Here is a 13,200-nt window from a genome sequence, read left to right as displayed (position 1 = left end):
TTGTTTTTATTTACCACAGTTTATTCTCATATGGGTAGCACTCTTTTTGGTTTCCATACATTTTACTTCAAGTTAAAATTTGTAGAAGAAAGCTCTTTCTCAATTCTATTATTTCCTTCACTTAGCACGTAATTAAGATCACTGATTTATTCTTTGGTGTTTAATTCTGGTTGTCTTGTATGAATAAAGAGCTAATACTTGACAGTGTGATGTGAAAGCAAATTGATGCCCACTGTATTAATCTAATTACTTTGCCCTACCTCTGACATTTCCAAGAGAGGCAAGGAAGATTGGTGAATATATAAAATGTCATTCTGGAAAGGCCCTAATCTGAGCTGACTGAAAGCCTAATTTATCTAATTACTTGCTACAGGGCTTTCAGTTGTATTATAGCAGAGTGATAATGGCCCTTCGTGTTTTCCCTTTCTGGAGTTTTCTCCATAGTCCTCATGGAGTGATTATGTGATTGTGCTGTGATTAAAAAGTGTTGTCTAAAGTTCATGAGTTAGAAACTAAATCACCAATGCACCAGTGTTGGGAGACAGGGCCTAATGGGAATGTTTTAGGTCATGAGGACAGAGCACTTATGAATGGATGGATGCTACCACGCCTGTGGGAGTAGGCTTGCTTTCCTTCACTCATCTACTGTGCGGGGTTATATTTCACCTCTCTTGTCTTTTGAGCCTTCGTGTGAAGATGCAACAAAAGGGGCCCCACCAGACCAAGTGCTGATGCCTTGATGCTAGAATTCAAGTTTCTGAGATAATAAATAAATAGTTCATAGACTCAGACTGTTCTCTTGGCTTGTCAATTTTTACTTTGTTTATACCTTTTCTTTGACTGTCTCCCTTTCTCCCTTTTCCCTCCCTCCCTTTCTCTTTTCCTCCCTCTCCCCCTTTCTATCCTCTCTTCCTTCCTCTCTTTCCTTCCTTCTTTTCTTCCCCTCTCCCTTCCTTTCTTCTCTTTCCTTTCTTTTTTAAGGGATAAGTCTTATTATGTAGTCCAAACCATCTTTCAACTCATTCTCTTCCTTCTTCTCTCTCTTGAGGCTTAGTATTGACTACAAGTGTGTACCACCATGGCTGACCCATATGCTACTTTGCTATCCTTGCTAAAGATTTTAGTATCTATAATGAAATAAACAAATACGGCTATAAGAAAAAGACTATACATATATATCACACAGCAACAAAAAGTTTTAAATAAATTTTAATAAAACCAACTAGCTGAAGTCAAGTAATTGCCTAAGTGCACATATTGCTTATTTTAAATACACTGTGTATGTACATGTGTGTGAGCATGCCTGCACATATATATTTCCATGCACACCTGTTCTTGGATATAAAATAAGGGCAAACCTTTTACTTCAGAGCCAGAAGAGAAGATATAATTGGGTTTATTAATATCCTCTTTTGAAGGCTGTGCAATTAGCTCGAGTGTGAACCAAGCCAACTCAGATTTGACCTGTTAATTTTGTTGATCTTTAGCAACTGCAAGCTTGGCCCCTGGCATTAACCATGTATAGGAATAGTGTCAAAAAGTGAAAAGAAAGAATAATCCAGTAGTACCTTAGGAAATAGATACTAGCAAAGGGAAACACAGCTTAAATTCAAGTAAAAATGCCATCCAATGGCAGGATCTTAAAAGATTTGCCCAGTTGGTTATGCTTTTCTCTTCTTCCTCAAGTACAACCTTCAGATTGTTTAGAGAATTAGAGGAAATTATGTTTCCAACACAACAGCAGATGCTTGGGAACAACAATTCTCTCAGGTGTGCCAGATGTGCTGTTCCAGCAGCAGAGAGCACTGCAGACAGACAGATCATCTGCTCCCAAGAAAATATGACTCTGGGTGTCACATTCGCTCTGGCTGGGATTGCACAGTGTGGGCATGGTATCCGGCTCCCATGTGAGCTCACCAGCTCTTCCCCTCTATATGCCATGGATGTATGACTGACTTCATGAGAGGAGGCTGTGCAGTTGGACCGTTTCTAACTTTTGCTGTGGATCATAAAGTTCCATCTACAAGCTCAGCCAAGAAGCATTGGAGAAGAGAAAATCCTTTACTGTATTCTGGCATGCTTCTCTCAGATACAAGAGATGATGAGATGGCAGACCACTATAATACCTCAGGGATGAGAGGGATTCTGTGGACAGTAGCTGGGAGACCATGTCCTGGTGAAGCTCTTGACAATAACCCTAGCCCAGACAACAGCGTGCATTCTAAATCCCTTTGGGGAAGCATGAACTAAGAGTGGACAAGGTCAGCTCAGAGTACCAATATGCGAAAGCTCTAGATCCAATGGAGATATGCCCTTGGGAAACTAAACACAGAGGTTAAACAACTTTTGGATGAATGCTGTGTAAATTATCTTCAACAGTGTGATATTGAGCCTTAGCAAATAAAAACATGCAGTGCATCAACATTGTAAGAAGAATTGCTCTCTGGAAAGAAAACGTCCTCACAGCTTGATACGGGCTGAACGCACAGCCAAAGCAACCTCTCCCAGTTCTCCTACATTTACTATAGCAATACAGCCCATAATTACCATGGAGTGTTGGCACCATTACATTGTTGGGCTGTGCAGGTGACACACAGAGGTTCAGCCTCCTGTTATCAAGGGTTACCTGGGTGGACAATCCTTTTCATAGCACTCCTTATGTCTCCCACCAGGCTGTGTTTCTGGGTTACAGTAGGTAGCTTTCACTATCCCATGGCCCTTCTTGACACAGTGAGCAGTCTGGCGGCGGATACCTGGGGGAAGAACCACACATGTTGACTTCTGAATCCATGTGAATGCTTTTGTACAGAAAGCATGTAGAGAGACTAGAGTAGGTGGTTCCTGTCCAAGTTCAACTTCCTTCCAGATGGCTCCAGCTTCCAGACATTTGAGTGGTCTTTATTGAGTCACTGTAATCACTGGAGTCTGCCTAGCTCAGAGGCCAAACAGATTAGAGATTTCCCATCCTTTGTATGCCTTGTACAGATTTCTGATTCACACAATGTATGAGCATGATGAAGTGGTGGCGCTTACTGCTCCAAATGGGGAGTGGATTCTCATACTGAAGAAATATCTATATGGACTGAATCTATATGAAGAGTGCCAGCTCTCTTCCCTTCTCCAGTCAAGACCAATCCATCTTAGCTTCCTGAGTTTGCACTGGCTTTGCGGATTCTTTCATCTCCTTTCTCCTGGGCTGCTCTTCTTTCTTCCTAACAAACCTACCCTGGTCCTCCCAGTGCCCTACTCTGAACTCTTAGAAGTGATCTTACAGATGACTGTGGTGTTCATCAAGCTCTGGAAATCAGGGTGTTGTCTTTTTGTCTAACTGCTCCTTCTATTTTTCCTGGCCTAGGGATAGTAGCCTTGTTCCCCTCATCTTCTGGAGTTCATGGTATTAATTACCTTCCTTGATTTCTCTCCTGTGCCAACCATTTCCTGTTGGGGTCTTTGAGGGATATTATCTCCTTTACAATAATGAAATAATTAATTTAGAGTAAAAACTAAACATTTAGACTATTACTCTTCAATGGCATACTCATTAGTATTTTAAGAGCAATTACTATTATGTAACACTGCAAATTCAGAAAATATGAGCTTAGACTATATCTAAGTGACCATGATTTTTCTGTGAAAAAAAATCCATAGCTTGTCATTTGTTCTTAAACTAAACACTGCCCAAAGAAAGTTTACTAATTAAGGATGCCAATAAACCTGTATGATGTCATAGCAATACATTATTTCTAATCTGAAGATATTTACTAGAAACTTCTACTTCTAAGGTGGGAAGCAGACCTGTGAGATGGTTCTCCAGGATGGGGCACTTGCAGCCAAGCCTGGCAGCTTGAGTTTGATTTTCAGAACCCACATCAACTAATAACAAAACCAACCCTGTCAGTTGTCCTCTGACTACCATATACCCACAATGGTATCTGTGTCCCTGCATGTGCACACGCATGCATGCGTGTGCATGCACGCACGCGCGCGCGCACACACACACACACACACACACATTCTGTTTTCAGAAGATTACAAACCCCTTTGAAAATATTTGATAAATCGTACTGGATACTAGTGGTATGAGGCCAATTAAATGCCTTGTTTTGAAACTTATAATGCATGATTTACAACTTGTTCTCTTGGAAAGAAATGTGCCTTGAAAGAAAAAAAAGTTAAATTACTCATGAAAAAGAAAGTGCACGAACAGTGACACACACACTTTGTTATAGTCTCAACATTGGGATTTAAAAATTAGAGACTGTTATTGAGTTAATTCATTGATGATGTTTTAAATTTAAAGTTTCGTTTAGGATGAGTTAGATAAAACAAATGAAGACTTAGCTTTGCAAACAAAAGTGCAGCATTTCCAAAATGTCAAAACTTAAAAGATGAAAGAGGCTTCGGACAGTGACTAAGCACATTGTCTGAAAGGACTGGAAGTAGTATCGACTTAGTCTTTGAAGTACCAAATAAGATCTCTTTCTTTACACCTACTAAAGTGACAATACTATCGGTATAAGGTAAAGTTCACATTATCACATAAAGTATAATCCCAATACTGCATTGTAAAATGATTTAATAATGTGAAATGATTATAATTTTGTGAATCAATAGATTTATCACTAAAAAGCCCTTCATAAATATCTTCACACAGGAATAACACTAACTTCACAGGAAGAAGGAAAGGGTGAGGATTGGATAATCATTTACATTGTTGATAAGTACAACTTATTCTACCAAGTTTCAACTTCAGTTTCCATGAACTATTGGTCTCATTTATTTTCTTGGCTTCCTTAGCTCCCGTGGCTCTGTTTTCTTTGAACAATGAATTCATATCTACCTACTACAACACAAAACTCAGTCAAGGAAACATTGTATCCCACCACTACTTTTGTGTGTGTGTGTGTGTGTGTGTGTGTGTGTGATTATCTCCATAGCACTATCTAATATAATATATATGAATATGTAGAGAGAGAAGAGTATGCTCTGCATATATACAATGTATGTTATATATAGGGGTATCAGTCCCCTCTGAAAACACTCTGCTTACTGCAGGTTTTGAGATCAAAGTTGAACATACACTCTGAGATTGGGATATAGAGGATTTTTCATTAATCCAATCCACTTAAACCTGTATCTATACCTGTATAATTAAATTTTCTCACTTTACATGATGGAGCTCTCAACTCCACAATTCATCCTTTCCAACCCACAAAGCTTCAGTGGCTTGTTACTGACTTCAACTGTTGATTAGACATGGGTTAATATGCTTGGCTTTTATCATTAGTTGTTGCTAACACCCTCACATATTCCATCAGTGAGTCTCAAAGCCAGTACCATTTCCCCCATTGGAATGCCAGGGGCCTGATTACATAATTCACAAACTGATTATTATGTTAGATGAAACTTTGATTAAAAAAAAGAGTGGAAATTTTGCTCAAGTAAAAGAACTGACTATGCTTGAAGATTATTTAAAAGTATTAAAGGGGAGACGTTTCTGTCCTGTGAAAGAATCATTCGGAAAATTAAGCAAAGTCATTTTTCTAACTCAGTTGTGATTTCCTTCCTGTAGCCACTACATGTAAATCAGGTGAAGCACACAATTAAGGAAAACCAGGAAAGCCTACAAAATCACACAATACTTAGCAGCTAACAGGTAAAGCAGGCATTCAGCATTCCAAAGAGCACATCGACTAAGCATGGTGCCAACTGAGAAACTGCACACAACTGTAATATCAGAGAACAACACTGAAAGGTTATAAATAAAGAGGGCTTAATCTCTGCAGACTACACAGGGTTAAAAAAAAAAAGCAGTGGGTCTCAGGAGACCAGCAGAACAAGAGACCACTAGATTAGCCACCATGATTTATGATGTACAGCTGAACAGATATTAGATCTCTGCTTTCTCCTTTCTTACATGTAGTGGCGCCCCATGTTGGCCACCACCACAAGTTCACTGGCAAGGCAAGATGCCAGGACACATGCATGCAATAAACTAATCTCATCTTCATTTACTAGCATATGTTAAACCTGCCTTGGTAAGTAGTTTTATTATCTTTATGAAGTCTTGCATTAAAAAGTGTCTTGAAGGTTTTGTTTGAACAGGATGAAATGAAACTTTCTCCAGTTTTAACTAGCCACTGTTTCTGCTTGGGAGACACCAACCTAAGAATATGCTCTGGTTTTCTTGGGTAGTAAAGTCATGATATTGTCTGCCAGAGTCAGAGATATCACTTAAAAACTGAAGTAGGCAATATGGTGAAATTCACATGGTCTCTATGAAAATCTTATTAAGGCTTTATGATCAGAATGATGTCCACCCAGCCAGATAGGTGTGCTTCTGAAGGATCACACTGTAACCAAACCAAATGACTAAATGAATAATGGACATCATTTAGGGGTGTTCTATTCCCTACCTAACTTCAGATGTAGCTTTTTGTTTAAACCCAGCTGCTTAGCTATTTGTTCCGATGCTCTGAAATACTGTGCCTGATCTGGTTATATCTTGGAACAGAAGAGAGTGGAGGAGGCTCTGCTTCTCGGTAAAGGCTCTAGTAACTAGCAGTAGGTAGGTTTCATTACATATGGTCTGGAACAAAGAATTTGAGTGTAAAGTTTAAACATGAGCTTCCCTGAGAGCTGAGACTAAGAGGGACTCACAGGCTGAAAACGTACTGGGAACTATATTCACAGTGACTTCATTCTTCTCACAGTTGATCCTCAGGGAAAGTATTTTATACCCCCATTTATTTCCTGCTAAAATTGCCTTTGCTTCTCTGGGAGTCTGGCCCATCCTGGGCCACAGGCCAGGGCAATGCTACAGGCAGCCATGGGAATCAAGGATGGATTGTCTACAAACACCCATGTAACAGTTGCCAGGTTCTGCCATTGACCTAGATTGATTCCTAGTTTAATAATTTCCAAGCCTAATAAATGTATACATGCGTGGTCACAATACATTATATACATGCATAGAATTCTCAAAGACTAAATAAAACACAGTAAAAATGAACATTTTAGGGGCTAGAGAGATGCCTCAACCTTGTATGTACTGCTCTTGCAGACAACCCAAGTTCAGTTTTCTGCACCCGCATCAGTGGCTCACAACTGCCTTATGGTTCCAGTAGCAGAGACCCAACACTTCTGGCATCTGCAGGCACTTGAACACACATGCATATACACCATTTCCACATACACACAACTAATTTTTTTTAAGTAGACATTTTATTCTCATTAGCTGTAAAAGTCATACCTAGTTTTCCACGTTAAATTGGGGAACAGAACTATTTATGAGCTAGGTTATACATAATCCAGTTTTATGATTCTAGACCATATTCTATGATTGTGTCTTAAGGGTAGGGAAGCAGGGAAGGAGGCCAAGTAGAGTAAGAAAGAAGCCCGTGGAGGATAGGAATGGCTTCCTAGCATGCTCTGTCCTTCATATTTATTTCCTCTGCTACACTGAACACCTGGCATGTCTGCAGTGCAGGTGCCCTTGTTTTACAGGCAGTAGATCCAGGAAGGAGGCGGGAAGTTCCAGATCAGATTCAAGTGTGGTCCAAAGACGGGCACAGAAATGAAGCTTCCACATCACACTATTTCTAAAGCTCTGAAATGAGTGAGCCACATGCCAACAGAACTGGCTTCTGCCTTCATGGGCCTTGGCAAAGTTACTCCGTCACTCAGACCATGCCTGTGCTTTCCACCCATCCTCCTGTGTCTCTCTTTGGTGGTACCCATGTGATCGAAGCAGACCAATGAGATGTAAGCAGAATACCCATTCCTTTTAGCCACACCCCTCACTTTTGCTGCTCAGAGGAGTCTGTCTCTGGGATACCTCTGTGAGGCTATGAAGACACAGAACGGCTATGCAGCCTAAGCAGGCATAGAACGGAAACCACAGGTTCAGATCATCTCTTTGGCCTACTCTGAAGCTGGTGGGGTTTGCACATGAAAGCGATTGTTTCTTACCTGTCCCACATGTTACACTGCATTCCGTCCAGCGGCCAAACTGCCAGAAGTACAGCAACTTCTCCACATCATTGTCAAGGCCGTCTTTCCGGACTGTGTACTCGTACTTGATACCAGGGTTAGTCACCTGGAAGAGGAGCTAAAATGCCAGAGAGGAGTCATGTCACTTTATCACGAGTGTTTTAAAAACGCTGTGGAGATGGGTTAAGTAGATAAAGTGTTCGCTGTGCACCCGTGTAAAAATCAGCCCACGGAAACGGATAGGAGGGCCCTGGGGTTTACTGGCCGGCTAGTATAATGTAATTGGCAAGCACCAGGTGTAGTGGGAGACTTGTCTTTAAAAAGTCAAATAAAACAATGCAAGCCATTGAGAAATATAACCCAACTGATACTGACCTCTGGGATATTTTCACACCTGCACATACATGTACATACATGAACATGTACACAAAACATTACAGAATGCCTCTCACTTAGAAGTAGTTACAGAAGTGTGTATTACAGTGGATGCCACTAAAAGGGTTTTCACCTATGCCCATCTGTATTTGTCTATCACATATACGTCTGCTGTTTATATTTATACAGTCTTTCTCTGTTGTTTATTGGCTGAAATGCCATAGAAATTTCCATCCCTGTAAGTTGGGGATTTTAATCATGTGGTCATCTCACTGTGGTATTCAGCCAATAGGTCACCTTATGCCCTGTGTACTTATTATCTTTGTGAATATGGGTAACTGCCTAAATTTCTTCATCTTCAAAGCAAACCTAAAAAAGTATCTGCTGATGGGGTTCTCATAAGGGTCATAGCAAACACATCTACACAAACAGATTATTTCATGACATGAAGTTAGCACTCAGGTATTAACTTGTATTACAGGTGTTGTCTTAGTGAAGTTCCTTCTCTAACTATTGGTGGGGGGAGGTTAGTCTGACTTTAATGTATAGTAGTTCTGATACCAAAAAAAAATCATGGAAACCTTGCCTTCTCCCCTCCCCATCTTCTAAGAGTCTTCTGCTTTCTGTCTCTGAATTGCCCTCTCTGTGGTTTTAGAATGTGGCTAAATATGACTTGGTTGGACCATCTCACATTCCTGGCTTACCTTGACCCAGTCAGTACAGACATCCTATCTTCTACAATTCTGTGCCTAACAATGAAAAAAACCTTTGATTCATGGACCTAACGTGAGCCCTACTTGTTCCAAGAGTTGCAAGGCAAACACTATCCAAAAACCATATGGTGGCACCTCAGTTCATCACCACTGCTGGGAAGCCACACTGGGACACTTTAGACACATGAGGAAGGAATGAGAACTAAATTCAAACCTTCCAGTGCATTGTTTTGAGGCCCCCAATTTAGCAGTTCTAAAGAACAAAGAAGAAACAGCACAGGCATCTTCCTCCCTGTTCGTTGTTAAGGAAACAGATGATTCACAGTTAATGCCCTCTATTAAATAGCTGGGGAAGGAAATGAGAAGGATGCTAGCACACACACTGGTCAGCAGCTCCCTTCTCTTCGGAATTACCTGGATCCACACTGACTCATTGGTGGGGCCTGGAGCCATTAGCTTCTCCAGATCTCCTTTTCTATCATACTGGAAGACGGTCCCTGCCAGCTTATAGTTTCCATTCCACTGGATAATAAAACCTCCATTGAGGTAATACTTTTCTGGATCTTCACTCCTAATGGCCAGGAAATTTCCAGCAGCCTTGATTTCCATTACCCTTATATCCCTTGCCCCTTTGGGAATAAGTCCGATGTCAACATAACCTAAGGACAAAAGAGACAACAGTGAAGGAAACTTGCTGGCTTTTAGGCTAGTACAGCCTGTTTCCTCTTCTCAGCATCTCCATCCTTCATTGCCCATGCTGAGGGGCCACTGGGATGGGCAGAAGTACCCGCTATGAACTAGAAAGAGACTAGCCAGGAGCCGAATTCTCAGAAGCTTCATGACTTAGCATGGAAAAATTCAGTGACGATAGGTGAGTAATATAGACGGGACTCTGAGGATTTATTGTTGACCCAACATTTGGTTTTTTTTTTTTTTTTTTTTTTTTTTTTTGTGATTCTATGTGAACAGTTCAAAATGTCTGAGCTCCAAGCTGGCTTCCTGCTGGCAGTCCCCCTTTCCCCTTTAACTCTTGTGGTCAGATTAGCTCTCCCAAGCAATGTACAGGCTACAAACTTTTCTTCCCCATCATCACCATGGGGTCAAAAATAGACTCTTAGATATAATTTACCCCAAGCTTCCATTCATTAGGAACTTCTGGAAGGAACCTTGAATTGATTGCCACCTAGCTTGCTTCAATCAGCCCATGATGAAAACCTAAGTTCTGAGGCCTGCTTTCTACACCATCACACGAATCCATTCATTAGGAAGGAAGCCTTCCCTCCTCATTTCCTCCTATGTTTTTATAAAATTACAAATTTACAACTTATTTTCAATGTTCTCATCTGGGCTCCTGGAAAAGAAAACAGATATCTATTTTAAAATATTGACCAACTGTAGCTGCAATCGTCTGTTCAATGGTTGTCGTGGTAGGAGGCACACCGGTGAGAAATGGACACTCGGTGGTTGCATCTATTCACCAGCTTGCTACACTCCCATGCTTATGCTTCCTCAGAAGTATGACTTTATAGGATGGAAGGAACATGGACTTTAAGATGGTCTTGTATTCCAGTTTGTACATCATATCTGTGAATTTCATCAGTTCATTTAACTCCTTTGAATCTCATCTGCACAAATAGTGGATGATGGGTGAGGATGCTCTCAGATCTACCAGTCAAAGATGTCATTTTTTTTCTTGGTGGTTTTGAGGCACTTGTCATCCTGTTAATTCTACGTGGGTGCTCGTGTGTGTGTGTGTGTGTGTGTGTGTGTGTGTGTGTGTTCATTTTATGGTAACTGCTCTCATTCAAAAAACTTCAGATGCAAATCTAAGAACATACTGATTGCAATTAAATAAAGGAGGTAGGAGTCAAGGCCAATCTTGTAGGCACTGAGTTAAGTGACCCAGTTAGCCTTGTGAAAGTCAGAGTGCTCAGAGATGATGGCTCCGCATTTCCAGCAACAAGACAGAATAAGCCAGTATGGAACAGAACTTATGTATAGGGGTCACAGCTTAAACAGAAGTATAGAGAAGCTAAAGAAGGAGAGAGGAACAGTCCAAATTCTCAGAAGTTCAAGAGGCTGAACATTGTCGGAAAAGAGCAGCTGAGTTTATAAAGACAAAGTAGATAAGGAACTTGATATCCAGGAGCTTAAACAGGAGAAACAAGCCTAGGTTAAGGACAGTGGACTACAAAGGGTCTAGGCCAATGAAAATGGACCACAATGCTGGAGAACTTCTTCATTATATGTATTATTTGTATTGCACATATTATTTTATATTACATGCATTATTTGTAGTATATTATGTTATATTCTTATATATACTTTATAATACTTTGATATATATCATATATATACATATATATGTATATGTATACATATATATATATATATATGATACTTTGAACTAAATTTTGTTTAATTCCAGACACTTCTAATCATAGTAATCATGGTGCTATCTTTCGATGTTAATGATTTTCTTTTTCATAAACAATGGGAAATAAAGCTGCTATGAGGCTTTATTTATTTATAAGAAGTAGGGCTTTATTTACCCCAAGTCTGGCACTAAGTAGAAGCCAAGATGGTACCATATGAAACACACCATCAAGGCCACTGAATAAAATTCCTTACAGAGAAAGACAGGAATTTAGTTGTTGGGGCATCCCAAGGAAGCAATAGACATGGATAGCTTTTCTTAGAGCCTGTGTGATTTCAACACAAAGATATCCACAGACACAATCAGCTCTAAGGATATAAGACTATAAAGAGGAAAAAGTATCACCCAGGGTCCGTAGGGACTTCAGAAGTCCAGATTTGGGGATTGTTTCCCGAGGCTAATGGTGATCTAAGTCCCTACCTTATTTTTTGCCTCCTGGGGTATTTTAATTCTGCATCATTCTTTTTATTTCTTAAGAGCACTCAAACACTACAAAAGAATTTGGCCAATATTTCCTGCCTCCACAGCTGAAGGTAGTAGCAGCAACTGCTCCTCCAGTGAGGACGTAGAAGGGGAGGAAGATGGGTGTGGTCTAACTATTGTGGACATTTTAATTAGAGACTTTAAGAAGAAAACTTAAACACCTTTAAAACAACTCTTATAGTAAGAGCTGTGAGTGAAAGTAAACTCTGAAGTCACCAATACCCAACAGAGAATTTTTCTTTTAAAAGAGTTAAGACACCAAAGCAAAGCAATCAGGGGCGGGGGTGGGGGGAAGGAACTGACTTGGATATTCTTCATCCTAACTTAGAATAGCCCATGGGGCGCTGTTCCTTATTAGAAAAAGCATTTGGAATCAATACTAAGAAAATCTCAATTTTACTGAAATTTGTATGAGCACTTATCAAATGCATACTCCAGACAGAGATCATGGTCATCTGGAGTTGGACAAGGTAGAGACAAAGACCCAAGACAATTATGTCCTTTGTTACTAATTGCATTGAGGTAAAAGAATAAATGTAAAGTGAGACATCGCAGCAGCATAGAGTAGTTTCCTAATAAATACAGAGAACTATATAATGAATACAGCCCCATCTTCAGCTTTGAACTTCACATGAATCCCCTACACCAATTCAATGTAAATGCATTTCATCATTCTTTTGCTTCATGCCCTTGCTTCATTTGTATGTTGGAATAATGGTAGGCAGTGGTTTTTTTCCTGTGCCACGTTCATTAATCATGGAGCAAAGATGGAATCTGGTAAGTATCCAGTGGTACATGGATGCAGACCTTGCTACATGCCACAATCCGCAGGGAAACTTCACTTCCCCTATGCACTAAGAAGAACAGGATCAGAGGTCTATGAGAAACCTTCAGGCATGGGCAGTGTAAAGCTGATGCCAATTCATGGGTGCCAAAGACCACTCAAATGCTTCAAGAGGCAATGGAAGAAAGAGAACAGAAATCCCAGAGTCTCAGAGAGATGTCAAAGGCTTAGTGATAGCATGTAGCTAGAGGTACAGGCCAAGCTATTTATGGCCCCCTTTTCTCATTCCCAAGAGACTAAGGAAGAAGGAAAATAAGCAACAAAATAAATGAACAGCAGAAGTGAAGTCCAATTTCCTAAGCTATTAAAAGGTCAAGTATAGAAAATGTGGGAACAACTCAGGATATCATGTAAGA

General features: G+C 40.2%; 1 protein-coding gene across 1 annotated transcript in view; it reads right to left on the bottom strand.

Moving 5' to 3' along the window:
• Adamts12 (ADAM metallopeptidase with thrombospondin type 1 motif 12) overlaps positions 1 to 13,200 on the bottom strand; it is a 268,207-nt gene that overhangs the window by 58,804 nt on the left and 196,203 nt on the right. Inside the window, exons 15-17 of the mRNA XM_051182555.1 lie at positions 9,495 to 9,739; positions 7,972 to 8,110; positions 2,627 to 2,753 (exon numbers count right to left, since the gene is read on the bottom strand). Of these exons, the coding sequence (XP_051038512.1) occupies positions 2,627 to 2,753; positions 7,972 to 8,110; positions 9,495 to 9,739 (511 nt within the window). The remainder of the gene's footprint in view (positions 1 to 2,626; positions 2,754 to 7,971; positions 8,111 to 9,494; positions 9,740 to 13,200) is intronic.

The sequence above is a fragment of the Phodopus roborovskii genome, unplaced genomic scaffold (assembly GCF_943737965.1).
Source record: "Phodopus roborovskii unplaced genomic scaffold, PHOROB, whole genome shotgun sequence".
Classification (NCBI taxonomy): domain Eukaryota; kingdom Metazoa; phylum Chordata; class Mammalia; order Rodentia; family Cricetidae; genus Phodopus; species Phodopus roborovskii.
Note: the sequence above shows the minus strand (reverse complement) of the source record. Positions and strands in the feature narration are given on the sequence as shown.